This window comes from Camellia sinensis, chromosome 12 (assembly GCF_055761805.1).
Source record: "Camellia sinensis isolate YWXY chromosome 12, ASM5576180v1, whole genome shotgun sequence".
Taxonomy (NCBI): Eukaryota; Viridiplantae; Streptophyta; class Magnoliopsida; order Ericales; family Theaceae; genus Camellia; species Camellia sinensis.
The window spans coordinates 80,160,296-80,186,720 of NC_138972.1; the positions used below are offsets into that span (position 1 = coordinate 80,160,296).

At 36.2% G+C, this 26,425-nt stretch overlaps 1 protein-coding gene across 2 annotated transcripts; it reads left to right on the plus strand.

Annotated features, from left to right (window-relative positions):
* The first annotated feature begins 226 nt into the window (after nucleotides 1-226).
* Nucleotides 227-10,743, plus strand: LOC114274300 (E3 ubiquitin-protein ligase RHF2A). 2 transcript variants are annotated; one of them, XM_028216186.2, is made up of 9 exons: nucleotides 227-475; nucleotides 1,320-1,460; nucleotides 1,539-1,585; nucleotides 5,287-5,349; nucleotides 5,472-5,580; nucleotides 5,688-6,067; nucleotides 6,160-6,255; nucleotides 6,412-6,780; nucleotides 10,417-10,743. In XM_028216186.2, the coding sequence occupies exons 1-8, from the start codon at nucleotides 470-472 to the stop codon at nucleotides 6,722-6,724; spliced, it is 1,155 nt and encodes a 384-aa protein (XP_028071987.2). In that variant the 5' UTR covers nucleotides 227-469; the 3' UTR covers nucleotides 6,725-6,780; nucleotides 10,417-10,743. The 2 variants fall into 2 exon arrangements, with proteins under 2 accessions (XP_028071987.2, XP_028071988.2); XM_028216187.2 differs by having other exon boundaries at nucleotides 250-475; nucleotides 1,327-1,460.
* The last annotated feature ends 15,682 nt before the right edge of the window (nucleotides 10,744-26,425 follow it).

Here is a 26,425-nt window from a genome sequence, read left to right on the forward strand (position 1 = left end):
TATTATAATTAAAAAATCAAAAAATTACTAAAAAAATCTATCCTCAAACAAGGCCTAAATCAACACCCATGAAGGGTTTCATGGTTAATGTAATTTACCCTATGTGCAAAAAAATGTGATTTACCCTAATTTTAAAGTGGGGGTGGAGACCCCACCATCTGATGCCAATTGTGACTTTTCTAACACAAAAACAGAATTAAATAAAATTAAATAAAAAAATAAAATAAAATAAAAGTTAAAGGTGGACATGTCTTCCATCATCTCCTCTGTCTTCTCTCCTACCCATTAATCTCTGTCTCCCTCTCTCTCTCTCCAAAACGTCCTTCTCTCTCTAAAAGTCTAGGGTTTTTGGTCTATCCCTTCGAAGGATTCCCTTTTCCAGTGGGGGGGAATTAAAAAACTTGACCTCCTGTTCATGGGCTGTTTTGCCAATTCTTGACACAATTCAGAGAACAATTCTCAGTTTGGAATGGAGGTAATTGAAGAAATCCCAAAATTTTATACGATCTATACATTATTGGGTTCAATTCGATCTTTTGTTCTCTTGTCTTAAACAGTCATAAATTTGTTTTCTTTTTCTTACTATATATTTGGATTTTTTTTTTTTTTTGGTTGATAATTTGATATTGTGGATATTCTCTTGATTACATTGTCTCACTATTATGGGTTTTCCATGCTTTCCCCTTTCTTTGTCTGAAAAGGTTATGGTACTCTCATAAAGAGGTTCATTGATGAGACATAACATACAAAAAATTACATAAATAGACATATTATATATGGGTACATGGCATTTTATCTTGTTGGTTTTGTGGGTGATAATGATGATTGTTCTTCTCTTTGGGTGTTAAATCTGATAAATTTTATAGGAAAGAGATTGATTTTCTGAGGAATGCTAGAGACCTACAATTTAGAACCCACAATTCATTACATAATTGAGTTTGTGACGTATCAAAAACTGACACGTAACCTGTCATGTCATTAGTGGGTAAATTAGGGGAGGCTTTGTTTAGGGCTTTTTCCTCCGGGTATGCCTCTGTGTGTGATTTTAGTTATACAATTAGTTTATAACAAATTTGCTTAACTTCCCATGGAGGTCAGTTGCTTTGTCCCTCCTCCCTTCCTACCTCCATGCCTTTCTCTCTAAATAAGGTTTTAGATACTCCTCTAAATTAATATTCCTTGCCAAAATTGAGCTGTAGGCAGTTCTAAGTTGGATTCTATCCCTTTTTGTTTATTTCAGACGAATTGTGTGAATTGGAAAAGCGTTGGGATTTATGTGCAGTTTTTGATATCAAATTCATGGTTTTTGTGTTTACAAGGTCCCAGGGATGGATGAGATCAATAAGACTGAAAGTCATTTGACATCAGCTGCAGCTTTTGTGGAGGGGGGAATTCAAGAATCCTGTGATGATGCTTGCAGTATATGCCTGGAGGCCTTCATTGAGAGTGACCCTTCAACAGTAAAACACAATTATCTCTCGTGTGTTAAAATTTTGAGGAAATGCCTTGTGTAAATACTGATTAATAATCACTTCCAGGTGACTACTTGCAAGCATGAGTTCCACCTTCAGTGCATTCTTGAATGGTATGGTCTTACATCTTTTCTGTTGTCAGTTTGCTATTGTGCTTCACACTTGCTAATTTTGCATTTCCTGGGCTATCAACTGATGTATAGTTTCCTATTCTCCTCAACTTGTGTCGTGCCTTCTGTCTTACAATAAGGTTAGATGTGATCCAGAAACACCAAACCTTATCAATTTGCATTTTAGAATGCACAGTCTGAAACATGGTACACTTTCGTTCCAAAACAGAGAATTTAGCGATCGCAAGTGATTCCAAAATTTTCCCTGTATAATTCTTTAAAATTTCCTATAGGATGAAACAAATAAAAAATAATGAACTAAAATTTAGAAAGAATAATGTTTTTGCAAGACCAAATATAAAATAAATGGGCCATAATGCTTCTAGAATTGTGTTTTTACATGACTAATTTGTAACTTTATTTTATTGAATGTCTAACAATTAATATATAATTGTTGTTATATGTAGTAGTCTCTTAAATTCTGGTATTGTGATTTATACAATTCTACCCCCATTGTACCACATTTTAGAGCATTTGATGTACCATGTTTTTGTTCCCGTTCCTTGTACTTGAATGATCTGCTTTCCAAGTAACATAGGGTTAGATTATTTTGGAGGGAATAGGATCGACATTGTTCTGCTATTTCTCCTGTTTTTGAAAGGATATGTTGTGATTAATTGAAAAATATGTGAAAGATATAAAAATACTTTGTAATTCTATTTTTCTATAAATTAATTTCCAATTTAAGGTGTTTGATTGTTTAGTTAATAACTTTCGTCAGGAATATTCTTGGTACAATTCTTGGTCGAACCTTGAATTTTTCACCTTCTTGGAAGGGAGAAAAGAAACTTCTATAATAAAATAGAAAATCTAGCGATTTAAATAGTTGGGGGAGCGCATGTAAAATTTGAATGGTACCCATTTGAAATGTAGCTTGTAAAATACTCTCAGCCATGGCATTTTTCATTTAAAAGTGAATGGACCTGATGGAGTCTCCTGTTGCTCAGCCATCGGCATTTTTTATTTACCATGTGTAATCAAGGGCGGTGGACCTACATGGTTGGGAGTGTTGAATTGGACCCAGTCAACCCTTTAGAATGGTAATAATAATAATAGTAAAACAAAACTGATCGGTCAATGTGAAGAGGGAAAAGAAAGTTACTTGAGACTCGATTTCCAATAAAATTTATTGAGTGAAATTGAGTAGGTGTTGATTATTTGATGAATTTGTGCTAAAATTGTGATGAAATTGATTTTGAATTGAACTAAAATCAGTAAAATTGTTGAATTTTTTTCGAAAGAATTTGTGCCAAAAGAATTTATTATTTGATGGAATTGAGCCAAAATCATTGGTTAATTTGGTGAAATTGAGCAAAATTTGTTATGAAATTATTGGATTAGTTGATGAGTCTATGTTGGGATTGTTGATTATTTGGTCAAATGAGTTGGAATTCAGTTCTAATCAAGTGAACTTGTTGGATTTGATCAATTCAGGCTGAAATTGAATTATTTATTGAAGAAATAACGATATCTTCTTCTATTTTTAGTAATCTTGCTTTAATTTTTATATTTTAATTTTTATTGAAAATGGGTGATATTGCCAGGGAAGTGTGATTCACAGTCCCATTTTGCACAAATACAGTCCATTTTTTTTTCTTCGTTGTACAAAATTACAACAAAGCCCTTTAATTTATATTATAAAATGTAAGGACTTGTTGTAATTTTGTATAATGAAAACAAAAAATGTAGTGTATTTGTGCAAAAGGGGAGTGTCAATACCCTATTACAGTGGTGTTAAAGTTGATTTTGTTAGGTTCTACATAACTTTAAATTTGATATTGGTAATTGTTGGTTGAATGACCCCACTGAATAAAATTTCTGGCTACACCACTGTGAAGGGCGTGCAACAATGATTTGCTAGTTTTACTATGATGTTGCTCACTGTTTTCCAATGTTGCTCCAGTCCACCCAGGTGTTGATTGTGATTTGTCTATGCCTGCCAAACCATATGCCTCTTCACCCTCTCTTTGGTTTTGTAAGTACATAATTGAGTAATGATGCTCAATTCCTAACTGATCCAGCAGTGGATGGACTTGTATCACGTCATATATTGCCTGTTCTCTGTATAGCATGAATAAGGGCACAAATGGGTCTCATATGTCCAATATACTGCAGCATTGTGTGTAGCACTGGCAAATCTAATACTGCTGTGGCTAGCATGAGTAACCCTAGCTTAATATTGCCAACCCAGTGTCTTGGCTAGGAGTCTGATGGTCTTGGCGCACTAATTTGATGTTCTCCACTACATCTAGGGCATATGAGATCAAATACATGTCTTATGGGATTCAACCAGTTTTTTAGCTTGAAAATTCCAGTCATTCTTGAGGTTGTGCAGTTGACCTCTCTCTCTCTCTCTCTCTCTCTCTCTCTCTCTCTCTCTCTTCCTTGCATGCGCATGTGCACTCATGCATTCGTTGATTCAACACAAACACATTCATGCACAGACAAACAGATTTATACTCATGTTTACAGGCTGGAAGAACAAGAATTTGGTTAGTTGGCAATAAGGGGGACAACTACCTAGTTTGATGTCTTTGTTTGAAAAAATACTGATAGCATCCTTTCAATGGGATCATCTTCATGTTTATGATTCTGGTTGTGTTTAGTGGGCATCATTCTTTTCCCAGAATTTGACAGGGTTCTAAATTTGAAGGAAATTCAATCATCCTCATTCTGAAATTTCAAGTGGTATCTGAATTTTCACTATGACATAGACAAAGAAATTTAGGTCAACACTTTGAAGATGGAATGTTGAGTAATCTAAAATGTACAAATGTTACAAGCAAAACTAGTTCAGGCGGTAAACAACCACACTTTCAAGCACAATCTCATATAATTAGCTATGTTACATGGACTCTTCAAATTAAATCAAATACCCGTGTCGGACACCCGACACTCGGACAAGGGTATGGGATATGTGTCGGATACTTTTCAACGGATACTTCTTATATAATTGTAAATAACACTATTATTATATGTATATATTATTATATAATTGCTATAAATGTCATTTTGACACTATAAGTTACATATAATACCATTTTATCTCACATATTAGATTAAAAATATAAAAATATGACATTTTTTTGCCGAGTCCGTGTATCCTTAAATTTATAATTTGATGAGTCCGACCTCTAGATACATACCCGCACCTGACACCCGTACCCGAGTCCATGTAACATAGATAATTAGGATTATTGTAAGGTTGGATGGACTTTATCTCAATTTGTTTTGATATGTCATTAAAAACTCAAATGGACCTGCCAAATGTGAAATAGGAGAACACCAAATATGTTTATAGATGGAGTCTTAAAATTATCTGATTTGTTGAGTTTGAGAGGTTTTCCCCTCCCAAGGCTAGGTTTTTGGTTCCGGTGAAATTGCTTTCATGGTGTTTCTCTGGAAGATCTAGGATCTTGTGTAGATTCTGATATAGACTTGTTTAAAAGTTAATTATAAGCCCTTCTTCAAGCTTTCCACCAAACAACCATTCAGCATTGGCAGCATAAACTGATCTAATTAGCATGTAAGGTTACACTTAGCGTACCAGCTTGGAATTTTGAAATCTAATGTAAATAACTAGAGAAGGATGGACGAACATGAAATTTAACTCTCTCTCTCTCTCTCTCTCTCACTCTCAATAGGTGCCAGAGAAGCTCTAACTGTCCAATGTGTTGGCAATCCATTAGCTTGAAGGATCCTTCCAGGTTCATTCTGGCTTCTCTCTATAGTAATTTTAATTTTAATTTTATATTTGCCATCACTTTCTTATTGTATATTCTTGCTGTTAGTTTCTTAATATAATATCCTATTTTCTTTGTTGTGGCAGTCAGGAATTGCTTGAAGCTGTGGAACGGGAGAGGAGCTTTAGGTTTAATCCTTCAAGGAATTCCACTATATTCCATCATCCCACCCTTGGGGGTTTCGAATTACAGCATGTAGGTTATCTATCAATACTAAGTGGAATTCATAATTTGGTTGATCAACGTTTGAAAGCTTAGTTTAACTACTTTTTATTATTATTATTTTTTCTCTTACAACGCAGTTACCAGTTGGTGCAAATGATGCTGAGCTTGAAGAGCGAATTATCCAGCACTTGGCTGCTGCTGCTGCAATGGGAAGGGCCCACCACCACATTGCTCGGAGGGATGGCCCAAGGAGTCGGTCATCTGTTCATGGTCGTCCACAGTTCGTGGTGCTTTCCTCTCATCCTAATTCACCTCCTGCTTATCTGGCACCTGTAGGAGGGGAATCTGAACCAGCTACTATTACTGTAGCTAGTCCATCTGTTCCACTTGCTGGTGGGGATGAACCGCAACAGCATAGGCACCAGTTTCATTCTGTTCAAACTGATCAATTTTCCTCCTCATCCTCTGGATCTACCATGATACCGGGAAATCGACAAGGAATATCTGTTCATAATCGGTAGTGATAATTAGCTGAATTTGTTGTTTTATTATTTACTATATTCTCATTATTTTGTCAATAAGTTTTCTGAAGCATTTCTTTTCCTGCAGTCAAACTTCCCTGCCAAATCAAGATAGAGCAGGACCATCGGATTTACAGTCATTTTCAGAATCAGTGAAATCTCGATTTAATTCGATGTCGATGAGGTACAAGTCAATGTCATGTAAAAGCAACACTTTTTTTCAGCTTCTCTCTGTGTGGCGAACTGCTTGAATTTTTTTTCCTAGTTCGAACCATGTTATCTGTTTTTTTTGTTAATTTTTTTATTTTATTTTATTTATTTATTATTATTATTATTTAAGATACAAAGAGACAATTTCAAAGGGTACAAGGGGGTGGAGGGAGAGGCTGTTCTCTCGTAGTAACACTTCTGTGGCAGACATTGGTTCTGAAGTTAGGAGGGAAGTGAATGCTGGAATTGCTAGCGTCTCTCGCTTGATGGAGCGCCTTGAAACCAGAGAAAATAGCAGAGCGGACCATGCTTCAGCTTCACATAATCTAGCCGGTCCTTCAGTTACAGAGCAGCTCAACCAAAATAATGTGGAAACTCGTCATGAAACCTCACGGAATGACAGCAGCACTGCAGCTATTGCTGCTAGTTCAGTTTCAAATTAAGTTCTTGGAAATTATTTAAGCAATCTGCATCTGTCCTCAGCATTTCATGTTTGAAGGTTAGTCTGATATGGTATCATATAAATAATCTTGGTAACTGTATATTATTTTATGTAGATCATGCTGTCTTGTCTGTTGCAGTTGATATCTTCTATTTTTTTTTTCTCTCCTAGCTTTCATGTGCCTGTGTGTGTATTTGTGCTCTATTTTAATGCGTGCACACACTTATTTTATTTTCCGTGTTTGGCAATTGATTTGTCAGTCTGGTTTATTTCATGTTTTATGCAAAATATTAGCTAGTTTCATGCTATTATATGGCGTTGAATTATTTAGATGAAGTAAAAACTACTTTTTTCATGCACACATACATACCTCGTACATACATTTATGAATACATAATGCTCAATTTTAGAGAAAATTCAGATCATTTTACCTAGTTGCTTTAACTGTTTCTTTTTTTCTTTTTCTTTTCTCTTTAAACATCGACAACGTGTCCAACACATGGATGAATTTTCGTTTGGGTGTGATGTCACAGTAGTCAAGGTCAAGTTTGCTCCAATATGAGGGAAAATTTATGTGATTAAGGTCTAGGGTTGATCATTTTTTCATAGCAGAAAGAAGAGGAAGATTAGAAGCTGGATTTCTCTTAAGTTACACAATTAAGTAGTATTGCTACTTGATTTAGGCTCGAATACATATTGAGTGTTTGTTATCACAAATATTATTCCAATCACAGTTTCTTAGTCTTTGTGCAACCTCCTAGGTAGGTGGCTACTTGAAATTCTTGTTGATTTTTTGCACTTGGATCAGTATTTGTTAGCTACCAGGCCATTACTTCTTGTTCGGGTTACTTCATAGGCTACCTGTCACCTATTTGTGACAAAGTTTCTTACTTTCTCGTGACGGACCTCACAAGTCACAACTATCCTTTAAATCTAAGGCTCATTTACAGCATTTCATGGCTTCTGGATGAGCATATTTTGCTGAAATTTGCAGATTTATTACCAAAAAACAAAGTTTTTGGCCTTGATTAGAGTTTTCTTTGAGTTTTGGTGGAATGTTTCAAGAGCATGGGTTTCAGTTATGCATTTTCTGATTTCAATGGGTCTCTGATCTTCCTAGTTAGTGATGCTTAGATTGTGCTAGATCTGCAAACCCTTTTATTTGCTTAAAGGGTTTTCAATCTAGTGTAAAATCAACTTCTTCAACTCTACTGGGGAGAAACTTTTTAGGGCAAACTTCACTTTACCACCGTATGGCTTGAGCTGCGTGCGGTTTTCCTCCCTGACTTTTAGAAATTACCACATAACCCCCCTTGTGGTTATTAGATTGAAGTGCACAATTAACACCGTTAACGGCATAAGTATAAAAAAAGCTATTTTGCCCTTATATATATAACCTTTATTTACCATTTCTCATTCCACAATTGTGCATTTGAGAAAAGTAAGGGTTGTAGAAAACTTAAGGTTTTGACATGTGAAATTGGGGTTTTAATTTAACAAATTAATTTAAACAATATAATTTCTATAAAAAATTAATTTAATTAAAGTTCAATTTGCCTTCAAGTTTATAGTTCAAACCAATTAGGTTGGAATCTAGTGAGCATTACATAATAAATTTTGGAGATTGTTTCTGCCAATAGATGTGTGTGTGTGTGTGTTAATGCAGTGGTGTAATTTGAAACAAACCAATTAAATCAACACAAATACTACTTATAAATCTGTCAACATTGAGATTGATTTAGATATGAATTCATCGATAAATTGCGGATGGATCTATGGAGTACCTCTCTTCCTGAATGATTCTTCCGTAAGCCGTACACCAAACAACATGATGCCACCGTTGATTCCGCCACCATTGAAGGCTGCACAACCAGATACTCCGCCACCGATGGCGGTGCCGATGACGGCAGCGCAACCGCTAGCGTCGGAGTTGTAGTTCGGCGCAACTGCCACCGAACACACGCGAGACATGATTGTTGGCGTTGTAGTTCACAAGAGGAGGAATGTTTGAGTGAAGACTGCTCTCAATGTGTATATATAAATATGTAGTGTATATATAAATATGTACTGCTTTGTTTACAGGGTATATATAAATATGTAGTGTATATATATATGTATAAAATTACAGTATCTATATAAATATAGATGTATCTATCTGTAAAATATAATTATATAAAAATTAAGTTAAAAAGATTGTGTATTTTCTTCTTCTTCTTGTTCTTTGTTTTTTTTTTTTTTAAATTTTTTTTCTGGGTAGAGGTTTACTGATCTGGATATTGATGATGAAGATGAGGCTAGACTTTGGAAATTGATCATGAAGATGAGGGCATTTTAGTCATTTAATTTGGAAGTAAATCATCTTTCCATGCCGATTTGCACATTAGGCGCATGTTAGGCACAGACTATTATGTTAGATGAAAATGTTAATTGTGCACTTCAATCTAGTAACCACAAGGGGGTTATGTGGTGATTTTCAAAAGTCAGGGGAGTAAACCGCACGCTGCCTAAACCATAGGGAGGTGAAGTGAAGTTTACCCGACTTTTTAACACTACTCACAATGAAGAATCTCATAGGAAGCAAGCTGCCCCAATAGAAGCACATCAGTCTACCTTTGTGTACCATGTACCCCTCTTGATGTAGGGCAAGTGAGGGAAACAATTTTTTATAATTTAAGTCACCATACTGGATGTAGAAGGGTCATAGAGTCAGATAATGGCTTGGTTTTATTGTAGAAAAGGTTGATAAAAAATTGGGGTTTTAGGATTTTGACGAAGGTGATAGGGTTTTTGAAGTTGAAACTAGGTAAGGGTCCACTCTGTTTGGTCTGGAATTTTCAGAAACAATTTTATGAGTTTTCAATTTGTATTTTTCTATTTTTAGTGATTTTTAAAAATATTTTAATCAAATTTTTTTTTTTTTGAACTTTTTAGATCTACTTAATCTTGATATACTTTTGTTCCAAAAAATAAAAAATAAATAAAAAAATCTTGACATATTTAAAAAGTATAAAATTTGTTCAAAAATTCCTTGAATACAACAAAATACAAAAATGTACTGAATTTTCGTATTATTATTTATTTTTATTTTTTTGTATTTGGTGGATTTTTAAATTTTTTTTCACAAATTTATACTTTTTAAGTGCGTCTAAATTAGGTGTATCTAAAAAATAAAAAAATTGCATAAAATATTAAAAACATTCACTAAAACAAAAAAAATACGAAAAATAAAAAACTCAATTTTTTGAAAAGTGAGTTAAACCAAACATTTTTTTTGGGTGGAAGAAAGTGCATTATGAGTTTTTTTTTTTGGAAATTATTGCATTTTCTACCTCTTTAAACAAATTTCATTTCGAAGATCTGAACTGAAGATTTCATAGATGTGCATATTTCAAAGATTTCCAACTTCAAAAAATTGCATCTTGAAGTTTGCAATAGGCTGAATGAATTTGTATGAAGGCATGCACAGAAGCATGATCTCGAATGACCAAAGATTGAAGCAACAATTTGTTAAAATTTTGGAGTGTAAGAGTTGTACTAGAATTGTATTTAAGGTAATCAATGAGGGTAATCAATCTTTCTTTTGTATTTGAGGTTCATGAATCAATTACTATAATTTGCACAGCTTATTTAAGTATATATATATTTTTAGTTTCATGTTGTCTTGTGTTACTGAGATCAGCTTTGTTTTTTCAGGTTGTGAACCCCTTGTCTTCAGAGATGACATGCTGAGGGTAAGATGCATAGCATTTTAGGCCGAAGGGGGACTGTAAAGAGCCAGGAACCATTGTGGTCCGATCCCAATAAAGGAAAGGAAGTCAGTGAGAGAGAGGGAGAGAGAGAGAGCTTTGATATCAACGGACGACAATACCTTTTTATTTAAACGGGTATGTGCCTGTAAATTATTTTATGTTTATATAAAAATTCAGATTCGGTATCAAATATGTCGCACAATTTGTTACATATGCTTATGGAAATATTAATATGAACCTGGAAGTGACTACTTCTGGCTTGTTTTATAAATGGTTAGTACTCTTATGTATTCATGCCCTGTGGTGACCTGGAAATTATAGACTCTTTTTTGGTGTTTGATGCTCAGTATTCATTTGAAAATTCAAATGTGTGTGTGTGTGTGTGTGTGTGTGTGTGTGTGTGAGAGAGAGAGAGAGAGAGAGAGAGAGAGGAATCTCCTCAAGGTAGGGCCTATGAGTCATCTCTCCAGAGTAAATCTCATATATCTGATCACTTGTAAACGGGTGATTATTCAGTATTCCTGGAGTATGGACACGTGGTGCTCCATAATGTTTTGATTGGTGGAGAGACACAAGGGCCCACGATTTATGTTGGAGATGGGGGACAACATGGGGTTAACTGATTGGTGATTGGTTTGGAGTATGGACACGTGGTGCTCCGGGAGTATTGAATAATTTGCCCTTGTAAACTGTGTTACTTAAATTCAGATATTAGTTAAATTCAGAAGACACGAGCGAGAGTTAAACTTAAAACTGCTCAATTGTTGGGCTCCTCGTGTGTGAGTTTGAATTTGTGTACCTCAGCAAGTATTTTTTTGGTCCCCAATCTTTTGAAAGGGGTTGTAGGCTTGTAGCTCGTGTTGTGTAAATTCATTTTGTATGAAGTAGGTTGCTTTAGTTTTAATGAGCTTCAAAATGGTATTGAGTTGGGTTATGTTACTGTTTGCAGGTTAGGGTTAATGAACTTGTTTCAAACTAGTATTGAGTTGGATCATATTACTTCTTGTATTGTTTATAATGAGATTTTTGATAAAGCTAATATTGATACTAGCGGTTGAGAAAAGAGATAGGGTTAGGGTTTGAAAGTTAAAGATGAATATTTTTTATACGGTAAGTTGTGTACTGAACAAACAATTACATTTTAAAGTGGAAGATGGTAAGTGGTGTATTGAACAAATAATTAGATTTTAAAGTTGAAGATGGATATTTTTTATACGGTAAGTTGTGTTTTGAACAAATAATTAGATTTTAAAGTTCGGGTCTAGAGAAAAAAAGAAGTATTACGAGAGTTTGTGTGAAAATAGAAAGTACCGCATCTGTTGTGTGTGAAATATGGCTAAATTACAACCTAGACTCACAAGCGCTAGTATCATTGTCAAGTGCTCGCGGTTCGGTTGCGGTAGGAGAACTTTCGATCTGTTATCCGTTTGTCAGATTGGCGAATTGAAAGAAATCAATTCACATCTGTCCACTGTTTTGGTGGATGCAGATTGATTGGATTGGTAGATTGGTGGATTAATACGAATCGGTTAGGCGATTTAAATTTTTACAAATTTTGAACATAATATAATAATTTGTCAATACTTTTTTTGAGTAACAATTCAACTCAACTAACCAAAAGATTGTCAAGTAAATTGTCAAATACTAATAATAAATATATATATATATATATATATATAAGAAAATCATACATTATCAAAACTATTTCATTATTTTTTTTAATTAAAAAATATTTAATTTGATTTTTTTTTTTAAAAATGACCAAATTAAGCCTAATATTTTCTACACAAAAATATCAAATATTAACACTTGTCATTTGATAAAAAGATTTTCAAATTGAAAACATAACAGAATATCTAACTTTTTTTTCAATTGAAAACATAAATAGAATATCTAAAAAATCAAAAACACAAAATCTTACAAATTACTAAGGGTGTTTGCGGATCGACGGTTTGGTTGCGGTCAAAGGAATTTAAAATCCACCATCTATTTAAAATTAGGCGGATTGGAAAAAATCAACCCGTAACCGTCCGCTTGTTATCATGCATCTGTCCAAAATGTGACGGATCGGTTCGGTTTGATCGGTTTAGATTGATCGAAATATCTGCTGAACACCCTACAAGGCACTCCATTTTTGTGTATAATTTATTTATTTCCCTTTAATTGACAACACAAGGGCTATAAGTCTAATTTTAAAATTTTGGAGACAATTGGCTCAAGCTTTTTTTTTAGGGTCATAAAGAATAATTACAATTTAAAAGATTATATTGTCCTCAATTATAATAACAAATCTCCTTTATCCTAATTATTTCAATCATTGCTTATTGACGCCAGCCATCACTGATGACTTTTCTGGTGATTTAAACAGATAGGTCTATCTCTGCACTTTCAAATAACAAATCTTTTTTATCGTAACCACCTCAACCATTGCTTATTGACATCGGCCATCACCGATAACTTTTTTGGTGATTTAAAGAGACAGACCTATATCTCTGCACTTTCAAATAACAAATCTTTTTTATCCTAACCACCTCAACCATTGCTTATTGACATCGGCCATCACCAATAACTTTTTTGGTGATTTAAAGAGACAGATCTATCTCTGCACTTTTAAATTAAAAAATAAGAGAGAGAGAGAGAGAGAGAGAGAGAGAGAGGGGTATTTTTAACTAAAAATTTTATCATTTTTGAAATTAATTTTGAAAGCTTCGTATTATGCACAATTAATTTTGGATTGATAAAATTAAAAAATGGAGACAGATAGGTCTAGAAGTTTATTTGTACACTTTTAAATTAAAAATAAGAATAAATAGAAATATATATATACACTATTAAATTAAAAAATAGAGACAAGTGTATATCTGTGCATTATCAGTGCAATCTGTGCACTATCTATACATTACCTGTGCACTATTTGTGCTATTGGTGTTTTATTTGTGCATTGTCTGTGTAATATCTGTGTATTATTTGTGCCATCTGTTTTTTATTTAGGCACTAGTAAATCTCTTTTTAAAATTAAAAATAGGCACAAACATATATGTGTTTATTTTAGAAATTTAAAAATAGTTACTGATATATGTAGTGCTAAAACTTCAATACACCATAACATTGCATTAGGTAGTTCCTTTTAGATTTTTATTTTTTTTAATTTTTTTTTATACTTTGACTTTATACTTTCACAAAAAAATGTTGTTTTGACTTTGAATGTTTACTTTTACACATGAATCATGAAATACATAGTTTACATGATATCAAATACATAGTTCCTTTGCTATGGTAGTTTCAAAATGGGACCAAAAGGTCTATCTGCTGAATATATTATATTATATATATATTGGAATTTCATATCCAATATAGATTTTGTTTTAAAAATCTTGAAAAGATGAGTCTAAAAGACATAAATTTTATTGAAAACGGATTTATTAAAAATTGTCTTTACTACCACATATTTGGATTTACCAGCCCGATAACATTGTGTGTGTGTTTTTATAACTAACAAAGATTCAAACTTGGACCTCTGCCAAAACAATTCGAAACGTTGGGCCGTTGGTCAAAAAAAAAAAACAAAAAACAAAAAACAAAAAATCCTTTACAAATCTAAAATTCAAATATAATGTTTTAATAAAATTGGTATATTACTGTGACAACCCTCACCACTAATTAGTGTTAATCTATGATTAAGCATGTTAAGTGACTGATTGACTGAAATTCTGAACTGATTGATTGAGTGTATTAGTTTAAATGCAAATCTATCTGTTTGACTGCTAAATGATATGTTCATGTTTTATGTTTTAAACTGCAGATTTAAGGCCTTATCGGCGGCCGAACCATAAATTGATTAGTGTTTTATGTTAATTAGAATTTATGTGAATTTATGGTATGTTTAATTAAAACTGATTTGGTATGACTAAATTAGGTTAAATAATGATAAATTACAATAGTTGGACTTATTTACCTTAGTGCCATGGTAGTGGGCCACTTATCAATTCATGTTTGAAGCCTATTACATATTTGATGCATCAATTGTTCTCTATTTTCTGAGCCTAAACCGACTAGAGAGAGAGAGAGAGTTAGGAGAAAATTTGAGTTCATCAAAATTGCTTGGAGACTTAAGAGAAATTGAAGGAGTCTTGCATTATTGAGCTTCTACACTTGAAATTCAAGGTCTAAGGTAGGAGAACCATCTTCTTGAGCTTGCATTTGAGTTATATCATGCATGATTTATGGAAGTTTAGTGAGTTGAGTTGAGGCTTAAATCATGCATGCATGTGCATATCTTGAAGTTTAGAGTTGTTTTCATGAAAATTATTGCATTTATGTCCATATTATTGTTATAATCCATGAATTCACCATGTTTTTGGAAGGATTGGCCCATTTGATCTTGTGTTTGAAGCTTTAAGTTCATATAAGCTCATGCATGTTACATTTGAGTCTTGTTCTTGAAGTTTATTGAAATTGTGTTCAAATAGAACTACATTTGGGCTTTGATTTCTCAAATTGATCTTTGAAACATGTCATATTATGAGTTTACAAGTGTTTTCCAGAAAATTAGCCAAAAAGGATCGAATTTGGTACATTTAAAGCTGATTTTGAGCTTGAAGGTTCAATCTGGAATTTCCAGAATTTGGACTCACGCTCGAGCGGGGAACTCCACGCTCGAGCGTACAACCTGTGTTCATACAGTCCGCTCGGGCGGGTAAAGTGACGCTCGAGTGGGAAATGCGTGTGTCCAGTATTTTGCATGTGTTTACAGTCCGCTCGAGCGGGAGAATGCACGCTCGAGCGAGGACTTGTGTCTCACGCTCGAGCAGGTATTGTCACGATCCAAACCCGTCCCTATGGGTTTAGCACCGTAACCGGCCAGTAATCCAAGATTACCGAAGGCCTACTTAACAGTAGTACAGTAATATAGAGTACAGGGGCATGGCGGAAGCCAAAACAGTAAATAGACAATGTTCAATGAGCTGTGACAGTCTGAATGCAAAAAGACTTTTCATATATATATATATATATATACAATCAGTACCAAGACAGTATGTACAATGTATACAATCATTCAGGACAGGGACTTAATCCCTATTAAACGGTACAGTACAAAAACATTCAGTCTAAACAGTAGTTACATAACAGATACAAAAGGGGAAAACTAAAACACCCCCAAAGCCCTGGCTTGACAGGCTCGGAACCTCGCAGTGAGGCACAATGGTTGGCTTTGACAAAATGGAGCCTAACCCACGCTCCTAGCTTCGGTTTGGTGCCTGAACACCTACATATATATATATGAGTAGTGAGCTAAAGCCCAGTGAATAACATAATGCGTAAAGAGGTTAAGAATGAATGTACTTTCAGTATTGAAAGCAGTCAATTGATTCAGTATATCAGTCATTCATTCATAACAGTCATATGTGGTACATCCATTAGCAGAACAGTACAGTAAACAGTAAGTCTTGAAAGACCGAACAGTCAATGATGGCCATCAGTAATGGTTCCAAATATGGGAATCGACAGAGATCTCTGTAACAGTAGCAGTAACAATAACAGTAGTTGCTAAGGATGTCACAATACAGTTCAGAATAGAAGACAAACATTCATCCAGTTAACAGTAAACAGTTCAGTTGATTATTCAGAAAATATTCATTTTCGAACATATCTTTACAACATTGTTACTCACAGAGTTCTGGGCTACAGATAAGTTAGAGCGCGTCTCCGAAAGCCAATCCTACACAGTTGCAGAATGAACACACACTAAGCTACACAGTTGGGAAAATAATAACTTAATCCCTATCTTGACTCGGTGTGGTTCTACATCAATATCTTCATTAAGATGCCTTATACTAGGCCTAAGAATGGCTATGATGGAATGAGGATGCAAAGATGCACTTTAAAAACATTTTCAGAATTTTCAGAAAACAGAGGTCTCGCTCGAGCATGGGATTCCTCGCTCAGCGGACATGCAAACAAAAGACTCCATTCGAGCGTAAATTTTCCCGCTCGAGCGTACTGAAAAAGTACTGGATGTGTGAAAATCACGCTCGATGAGCGCTCGACACCCGCTCGAGCGTGTGACACAAGTCCTCGCTCGAGCGTCCAATACCCCGTTCGAGTAGACTGTAAAACAGTGCAAAGTGCTGGAAGCACAAATTTCCCGCTCGAGCGCCAGTAACCCCGCTCGAGCGGAAGTCCAAATTTTGGAAATTCCAGATTTGAATTTCAAGCTCAAAAACAAGTTTCAATGTACCAAATTCGATCCTTTTGGGCTAATTTTCTGGAAAACGCTTCAAAACTCATAATATAACATGTTTCAAAGATCGATTTGAGAAATCAAAGCCCAAAAGTAGTTCAATTAAATCCAATTTCAAACCAAACTTTCAAGAACAAGACTAATATGGAACACGCAAGAATTTAAACACTTCAAAGCTTCAAATGCTAGCTCAATTGAGCCAATTCTTTTCAAAATAAGATAAATTCATGGTCCTTAGCAAAAATATGAACATGCATGTGACAATTTTCCATGAAAACAACTTTAAACTCATCAATATAGGCATGCATGCATGAAATGAGCTTCAATTCAACATATAGAATCAATTCTAGACTTTAACTCACTAAATTTCCATGATCCATGAAGATACAACTTAAATACATAAACCAAGGGATAGAATCTCTACCTTAGGTCTCCAATCACAAGTCTAGAGGCTCAATTTTTGCAATGAACTCTATGATTCCTTCAATTTCCAAGCAAATCAACAAGTTGAACTTAATTCTCTCTCTCTCTCTCTCTTGGTCGACTAGGAGCTCAAGAAGGCTGAAGAAATGTGTTGTCTAATGCATAATGAAGCTTAAAATGTTTAGATAGTGGCCACTTTGAGTGGCAAAGTTGTGAATAAGGCCAACTTTGTAATTTAACATTATTTATCCTAATTTAATCGTACCAAATCACATTTCAGATAAATATGCCATAAATATCCCATTAATTCTAAAACATGAACAGATAGTTTAACAGTCAACAGATAGATATGCATTTCAACTAGCACATTCAATCAATCAGTTTAGTTTTTCAGTCAGTTTAATTACTTATCATGATCAGTCTCAGTTTAGCAGTAATCAGTAATCAGTGGTGAGGGTTATTACAGATATCGAACGCCCATCGAGCGTGAATTTCATGCATCCAGTACTTTTATAGTCCGTTCGAGCGAATGAATCCACGCTCGAGCGGAGCCTTTTTGTCTACATGTCCGCTTGAGCGGAGAAATCCACGCTCGAACGGGACCCTTGTTTTCTGAAAATTCTGACAAGTGTTTTAAAGTGCATCTTTGCATCCTCATTCCATCCTAGACATTCTTAGGCCTAGTTTAAGGCATCTTAATGAGGTTATTGCTATAGAACTACACCGAGTCAAGTTAGGGACTGAGTCATTGTTTCCCAAACGTGCAACTTAGTGTGTGTTCATCCTGTAACTGTGTAGGGTTGGCATCCGAGGACGCGCACTAGCTTATTTGTAGCCCAGAACTCTGTGAGTAACAATGTTGTAAAGATATATTCAATCATGAATATTTTCTGAATGATCAACTGTACTATTTTCGAAATGATATTTCTTACTGAATGAATGCTTGTCTTAATTGCGAACTGTATTCGTGGCATCCATAGTAATTTACTGTTACTGTACTGTACTGTTACTGTCACAAAGATCTCTATCGGTTCCCATGTTTGGAACCACTACTGTTTACTGATATGATGGCCATCAATTGACTGTTCGGTCTGTTAAGACCTACTGTACTGTTTGCTATTGGATGTACCACTTATGACTGTTATGATCGAATAACTGATATACTGTTCAAATGGCTGTTTTAAATACTGAAAGGACATTCATTCTTAACCCCTTTACGCATATGTTATTCACTAGGCTTTAGCTTACTCTTTATATATATATGTAGGTGTCTAGGCACCGGATCGAAGCTAGGAGCGTGGGGTTTAAACTTCCTTTTAGTTAAGCCAACCAACGTGCCTCACTGCGAGGTTCCAAGTGCTGCCAAGCTAAGACTGCTTCAGGGTGTTTTAGATCTCTCATTTTCTGTCTCTGTTTGTATAGACTGAATAGACTGTTACTGTACTGTTATGGTAGAGATTTGGTCCCTAACCTAAATGCTTGTATTTGATGTATGTATATACTGTTATGGTTTGAATGTGTATACGTATGAAAAGTTTTTTTGCATACAGACTGTCACAGCTCATTGGACATCTTTTATTACTGTTTTGGTTTCCGCCAGCCCCTGTACTCTGTATTACTGTCTCTATTGTTAAGCAGGCCTTCGGTAATCTTGGATTACTGGCCGGTTACGGTGCTAAACCCATGGGGACGGGTTTGGGTCGTGACAGAGTGGTATCAAAGCGATACTAAACCATGAGTTATACTGCACACATGTGTCCAAATGAGCTATAGGATGTCCTAGGAAAGTAATTAGGGCATTGCATGAGCATGGAAAAGTGTGTGTGGCCATGACATGAATATATGTGCTAATGTGCTTAAGTATGCAACTGCCTATGTTTATTATCATTGTATTGCATATAGTGAAATGGATAACGCAAGAAATGCTGATGAACCTGAATCATCTGAGGCCAGAATGGCAAGGCTAGAAAGAACAGTTGAAATGTTGACTGAGGCCTTGAGGCTACAACAACAGAACCAACAGCCCCCACCTCCTCCGGTACATTCGGAACCGAATATGAATGATGATATAATAGCTCTGACACAGAAGTTTAGCAAGATGAAACCGCTATCCTTTCAGGGAGGCCTTGAACCATTAAAGGCCGAAGCGTGGGTGCTAGAAACAGATAAGTTATTTGAAGTGTTTCCGTGTTCTGAAGCACACAAGGTCCTATTGGCCACTTTCACTTTGCAAGAGCAGGCCAGAAGATAGTGGATGCTTGTCCGTGACACCGACATTGTTATGACTTGGGCTCAGTTTAAGGGAGCCTTCTTTGAGAAATACTTGCCACAGTGTGTCCAGGACAGAAAAGTGACTGAGTTTGAACAACTGAAACAAGGCACTATGTCCGTAGCAGAGTACGAATCGAAATTCATTGAACTCGCCAGATATGCACCACACATGGTGGATACCGATTATAAAAAGGCCAGGAAGTTTGAAGGCAGCCTTAATGTTGAAATCCTTGACAGAATTAATGTTCTGAAACTACTGAAGTACGTAGATGTTCTTGACCGAGCAATAATGGCTGAGTCGAACATCGAGGCACTGAAACAAACTGAGACACCAGCGACCGAGTGGCGTGGTAAGAGGCGAGGCTTCAAGTTTAAGAAAGGCCGGAACAGTTCATCGAATAAAATGCAAAATACAAGGTCAACAACTAGTTCCAGTCAGGGAAGTGGTTCCATACCGCCCTGTTCCGAATGTGGTAAGAAATATAAAGGGGTTTACTATAAAATTTCAAGTGCTTGTTACAGGTGTGGCAAGGTGGGCCACATGGTCAAAGATTACCCTTCTGCTCCTTAAGACAATAGTAAAGCTGCAGCCAGCACTACAACATCAACTGCTCCACCGAAACCCAATCCCAAAGTGACTGGAAAAGAGCTTATGAGGCAAGGCCGAGTGTTCGCACTCGAACCGGGAGACGTACAGAATACCGAGACCGTTGTGTCAGTTATACTTTCAATTTGTGCTCAAAATGCATATGTTCTGATTGATTCGGGGTTTACAAATTCATATGTATCGCATGCTTTTTTGCGAAAATTAAATAGACCACTGGAACCTATAAACTATCTGTTAGCTGTATCTTCACCTGTCGGAGGATCCATGACTTGTGCTTATATGTACCCTGCATGTGAGATTATTGTTGGAAATGCATATTTGTATATTGATTTACTGCCATTGAATATTGATCATTTTGATGTGATATTGGGAATGGACTGGTTAACAACATATCATGCTACCATAGACTGTATAACAAAACAAGTTGTTTTCCGTCCACCTGGACTGCCTGAATTTGTGTTTAACGGAGTTGGAGTTGTACCTCCCCCATATTTGATTTCATCCATGAAAGCTTTTAAATTGATTAAAAAGGGGTGTAAATGGTATCTATGTTGTGTATTGACTGTACCTGCTGATGCTAAAACTGATGTGAAGAGTATTCCTATAGTTAGAGAATTCTCAGATATTTTTCCAGATGATTTGCCAGGGGATTTGATCGATAGGGAGATTGAGTTCACCATTGATGTGATTTCGGGCACACAGCCAGTATCTAAAGTTCCTTACAGAATGACACCGACTGAATTGAAAAAACTGAAAGTTCAGCTACAAGAGTTGTTAGATAAGAAGTTCATCAAGCCCAGTACTTCGCCATGGGGCGCTCCAGTTTTGTTTGTAAAGAAGAAAGACGGCTCATTAAGACTTTGTATTGACTACCGTGAATTGAACAAAGTAACAGTGAAAAATAAATATCCATTGCCTCGTATTGATGATTTATTTGGCCAGTTATAGGGTGCCCAAGTGTTCTCCAAAATTGACCTTAGATCTGGATACCACCAGTTGAAAGTCAAGACAGGGGACATTGAGAAGACTGTCTTTCGAACGAGGTATGAACATTATGAATTCTTAGTTATGCCTTTCGGAGTTACCAATGCACCTGCTGCATTTATGGATCTTATGAACAGAATTTTCAAACCATTCTTAGATGAATTCATAGTTGTTTTCATAGATGACATTTTGATTTATTCCAAAAGCACGGAAGAACATGAACATCATTTGAGAATTGCCCTACAGACTCTAAGAGAACAGAAACTATATGCTAAACTGACTAAATGTGAGTTTTGGCTTGATAACGTGATGTTTTTGGGGCATGTGATCAGTAAAGATGGTATTTTAGTTGATCCGCAGAAAATTGAAGCAGTAGTGAATTGGCCTAGACCGACAAATGTTACCGAAGTTCGAAGTTTTCTAGACTTAGCCGGGTATTACAGAAGGTTCGTCAAAGACTTTTCCAAAATTGCCCTACCACTGACTCAATTGACTCAAAAAAGGATATCATTTGACTGGACCGATTAGAGGGAATCAGCTTTTCAAGAGTTGAAAACTCGACTAGTGACTGCACTGATTCTTACCTTACCCTCAGGTACGGATAGTTATATTGTATATAGTGATGCTTCTTATAAGGGTTTGGGATGTGTTTTAATGCAGAATGGTAAAGTGATTGCGTATACTTCCTGACAACTGAGACCACATGAAAAGAACTATCCGACCCATGATTTGGAACTAGCTGCAGTAGTGTTTGCACTAAAAATTTGGCGTCACTACCTTTATGGGGTAACATGTGAGGTGTATACAGACCACAAGAGTTTGAAATACTTCTTCACATAGAAAGAACTGAACATGAGACAGCGGAGATGGTTAGAATAAAAGACTACGATCTGCAAATTCTGTACCTCCCAGGGAAAGCCAACACCGTTATTGATGCGCTCAGTCGGAAATCAGTTGGAAATTTGGCCTATTTACTCACCGGGCAGAAAGAATTGCTATGTGACCTTGAAAGATTTAAAGTTGAGATCGTTTTGTGTGAACAAGGTGGAACCTTAGCTGCTAGTTCTGCTCAATTGGCACTTATTGAAGAGATTAAAGAGAAACAGCAACATGATGACTTCTTGAAGAAGATCATCGATGAATGAGAATCTAAACCGAGGCCGGGTTTCAAATTTGAAAACAATGTACTGAAACTTCAGGGAAGATTATGTGTACCGAATGATTCTGAACTGAAAAGAAGAATTCTGCAAGAGGGCCACAATTCAAAGTTGTCTATCCATCCAGGGAACACGAAAATGTACCAAGATTTGAAATTGAATTTCTGGTGGCCGGGAATGAAGAAAGAGATTGCTGACTTTGTGTCGAAATGTCTTCATTGCCAACAAGTTAAAGCCGAACATCAACGACCCGCAGGCTTACTGCAACCCTTACCGATACCGGAGTGGAAATGGGAACATATCACTATGGATTTTATTGTTGGTTTACCTCGTTCTAGTAAAGGTATGGATTCAATTTGGGTTATTGTTGATAGATTGACTAAATCTGCTCACTTCTTACCTGTCAAACCAATTTATAATGCAGACAGATTGACTATAATCTATATTGATGAGATTGTTAGACTGCATAGAGTGCCTGTGTCCATTGTTTTTGATAAGGACTCGAAGTTTACATCGAGATTTTGGCAAAGCCTACAGACCGCATTGGGTACCGAACTGAGACTGAGTAGTGCATACCATCCTCAGACAGATAGCCAGTCAGAAAGAACCATCCAGGCTCTGGAGGATTTATTGAGAATGTGTGTCTTTGATTTTCAGGGAAATTGGGAAAGCCACTTACTGTTGGCTGAATTCGCCTACAACAACAGTTTTCATTCAAGCATTGGTATGGCTCCTTTTGAGGCTTTGTATGGCAGAAAATGCCGATCACCGATTTGCTAGGCAGAAGTTGGAGATGGGTCTTTGCTTGGGCCTGAGATTGTACAGGAAACCACAGAAAAGGTGAAACTGATTCAACAGAGATTGAAAATTGCACAAAGCCGACAGAAAAGTTATGCAGATGTCCGAAGGCGAGACAGAGAATATGAAGTAGATGATCACGTTTTTGTTAAAGTGACACCGATAAAGGGCCAGACCCGTTTTGGGGTTAAAGGCAAGTTAGCGCCGAGATATGTCGGACCGTACGGGATTATTGAAAAGATTAATCCGGTGGCGTATCAAGTAGCGCTTCCTCCTGAAATGGAACATATGCATAATGTGTTCCATATTTCAATGTTGAGGGATTACCTCCGGGATCCCTTCCATGTGATTGAGCCTACCTGTGTAGTGCTAAGTGATGACTACACTTATGAAGAACGACCTATTCAGATTGTAAACAGACGGATCAAGAAGTTGAGGAACAAAGAGATTCCGTTAGTGAAAGTTGATTGGCAAAACCATGGTGGCGTGTATGCCACTTGAGAAAAGGAAGATGATATGATCAAGAGATATCCTGAATTGTTCCCACTGAATCCAGTATTCTTCCAAAACGAAGGTAATTCGAGTTTGGAGGACCAACCTCTTTCTAAGGAGGGGAGACTGTGACAACCCTCACCACTGACTAGTGTTAATCTATGATTAAGCATGTTAAGTGACTGATTGACTGAAATTCTGAACTGATTGATTAAGGGTATTAGTTTAAATGCAAATCTATCTGTTTGACTGCTAAATGATATGTTCATGTTTTATGTTTTAAACTGCAGATTGAAGGCCTTATCGGCGGCCAAATCAGAAATTGATTAGTGTTTCATGTTAATTAGAATTTATGTGAATTTATGGTATGTTTAATTAAAACTGATTTGGTATGACTAAATTAGGTTAAATAATGATAAATTACAATAGTTGGACTTATTTACCTTAGTGCCATGATAGTGGGCCACTTATCAATTCATGTTTGAAGCCTATTACATATTTGATGCATTAATTGTTCTCTATTTTCTGAGCCTAAACCGACTAGAGAGAAAGAGAGAGAAAGAGAGAGAGAGAGAGAGAGAGAGAGAGAGAGAGAGAGAGTTAGGAGAAAACTTGAGTTCATCAAAATTGCTTGGAGACTTAAGAGAAATTGAAGGAGTCTTGCATTATTAAGCTTCTACACTTGAAATTCAAGGTCTAAGGTAGGAGAACCATCTTCTTGAGCTTGCATTTGAGTTATATTATGCATGATTCATGGAAGTTTAGTGAGTTGAGTTGAGGCTTAAATCATGCATGCATGTGCATATCTTGAAGTTTAGAGTTGTTTTCATGGAAATTATTGCATGCATGTCCATATTATTGTTATAATCCATGAATTCATCATGTTTTTTGAAGGATTGGCTCATTTGATCTTGTGTTTGAAGCTTTAAGTTCATATAAGCTCATGCATGTTATATTTGAGTCTTGTTCTTGAAGTTTATTGAAATTGTGTTCAAATAGAACTACATTTGGGCTTTGATTTCTCAAATTGATCTTTGAAACATGTCATATTATGAGTTTACAAGAGTTTTCTAGAAAATTAGCCCAAAAGGATCGAATTTGGTACATTTAAAGTTGATTTTGGGCTTGAAGGTTCAATTTGGAATTTCCAGAATTTGGACTCACGCTCGAGCGGGGAACTCCACGCTCGAGCGTACAACCTGTGTTCATGCAGTCCGCTCGAGCGGGTAAAGTGACACTCGAGCGGGAAATGCGTGTGTCCAGTATTTTGCATGTGTTTACAGTCCGCTCGAGCGGGGGAATGCACGCTTGAGCGAGGACTTGTGTCTCACACTCGAGCGGGTATCGAGCGCCCATCAAGCGTGAATTTCGTGCATCCAGTGCTTTTACAGTCCGCTCGAGTGGATGAATCCACGCTCGAGCGGAGCCCTTTTGTCTGCATGTCCGCTCGAGCGGAGAAATCCATGCTCGAGCGAGACTCCTATTTTTTGAAAATTCTGACAGGTGTTTTAAAGTGCATCTTTGCATCCTCATTCCATCCTAGGCATTCCTAGGCCTAGTTTAAGGCATCTTAATGAGGTTAATGCTATAGAACCACACCGAGTCAAGTTAGGGACTGAGTCATTGTTTCCCAAACGTGCAACTTAGTGTGTGTTCATCCTAAAACTGTGTAGGGTTGGCATCCGAGGACGCGCATTAGCTTATCTGTAGCCTAGAACTCTGTGAGTAACAATGTTATAAAGATATATTCAATCATGAATATTTTCTGAATGATCAACTGTACTGTTTTCGAAATGATATTTCTTACTGAATGAATGCTTGTTCTAATTGCGAACTGTATTCGTGGCATCCGTAGCAATTTACTCTTACTGTCTTGTACTGTTACTGTCACAAAGATCTCTGTCAGTTCCCATGTTTGGAACCACTACTGTTTACTGATATGATGGCCATCAATTGACTGTTCGGTCTGTTAAGACCTACTGTACTGTTTGCTATTGGATGTACCACTTATGACTACTATGATCGAATAACTGATATACTGTTCAAATGGCTGTTTTAAATACTGAAAGGACATTCATTCTTAACCCCTTTACGCATATGTTATTCACTAGGCTTTAGCTTACTCTTTATATATATATGTAGGTGTCTAGGCACCGGATCGAAGCTAGGAGCATGGGGTTTAAACTCCCCTTTTGTCAAGCCAACCAACGTGCCTCACTACGAGGTTCCAAGTGCTGCCAAGCTAAGGCTGCTTCAGGGTGTTTTAGATCCTCCATTTTCTGTCTCTGTTTGTATAGACTGAATAGATTGTTACTGTACTGTTATGGTAGGGATTTGGTCCCTAACCTGATTGCCTGTATTTGAAGTATGTATATACTGTTATGGTTTGAATGTGTATATGTATGAAAAGTCTTTTTGCATACAGACTGTCACAGCTCATTGGACATCTTTTATTACTGTTTTGGTTTCCGCCTGCCCCTGTATTCTGTATTACTGTCTCTATTGTTAAGCAGACCTTCGGTAATCTCGGATTATTGGCTGGTTACGGTACTAAACCCATAGGGACGGGTTTGGCTCGTGACAATTACACATCTAGGACTTCATATGTCTCAAACTACATTCTTTCTCGTCATTGTTATCATTGTTATTTTATCCATTTTCTCTTTCTACGAAATTTGAGAGGAAAAAAAATAATTTGGTTTGTTGAGGGTGAGAGTAAGTCAAATTTGTAATGATGATTATTTAATTTATTTGTTTATGTTTTGTTTGTTTCGTAGGATTTTTTTTACAAAAAAAATCTTTGCTCCAATTTTTGGGAGGACTTTGTGGACCTCATGCATAGCCTTCGTTGGATCCAAGTCAAAACACATACCCCTTCACTTTTTTTTTTTTTTGGGTAATGTTTGATATAATGTTTCAAGAGCAAATTGGAAAATTTTGTCACACATTAACTAGACAAATTGGGGTCAAGATCAAAACA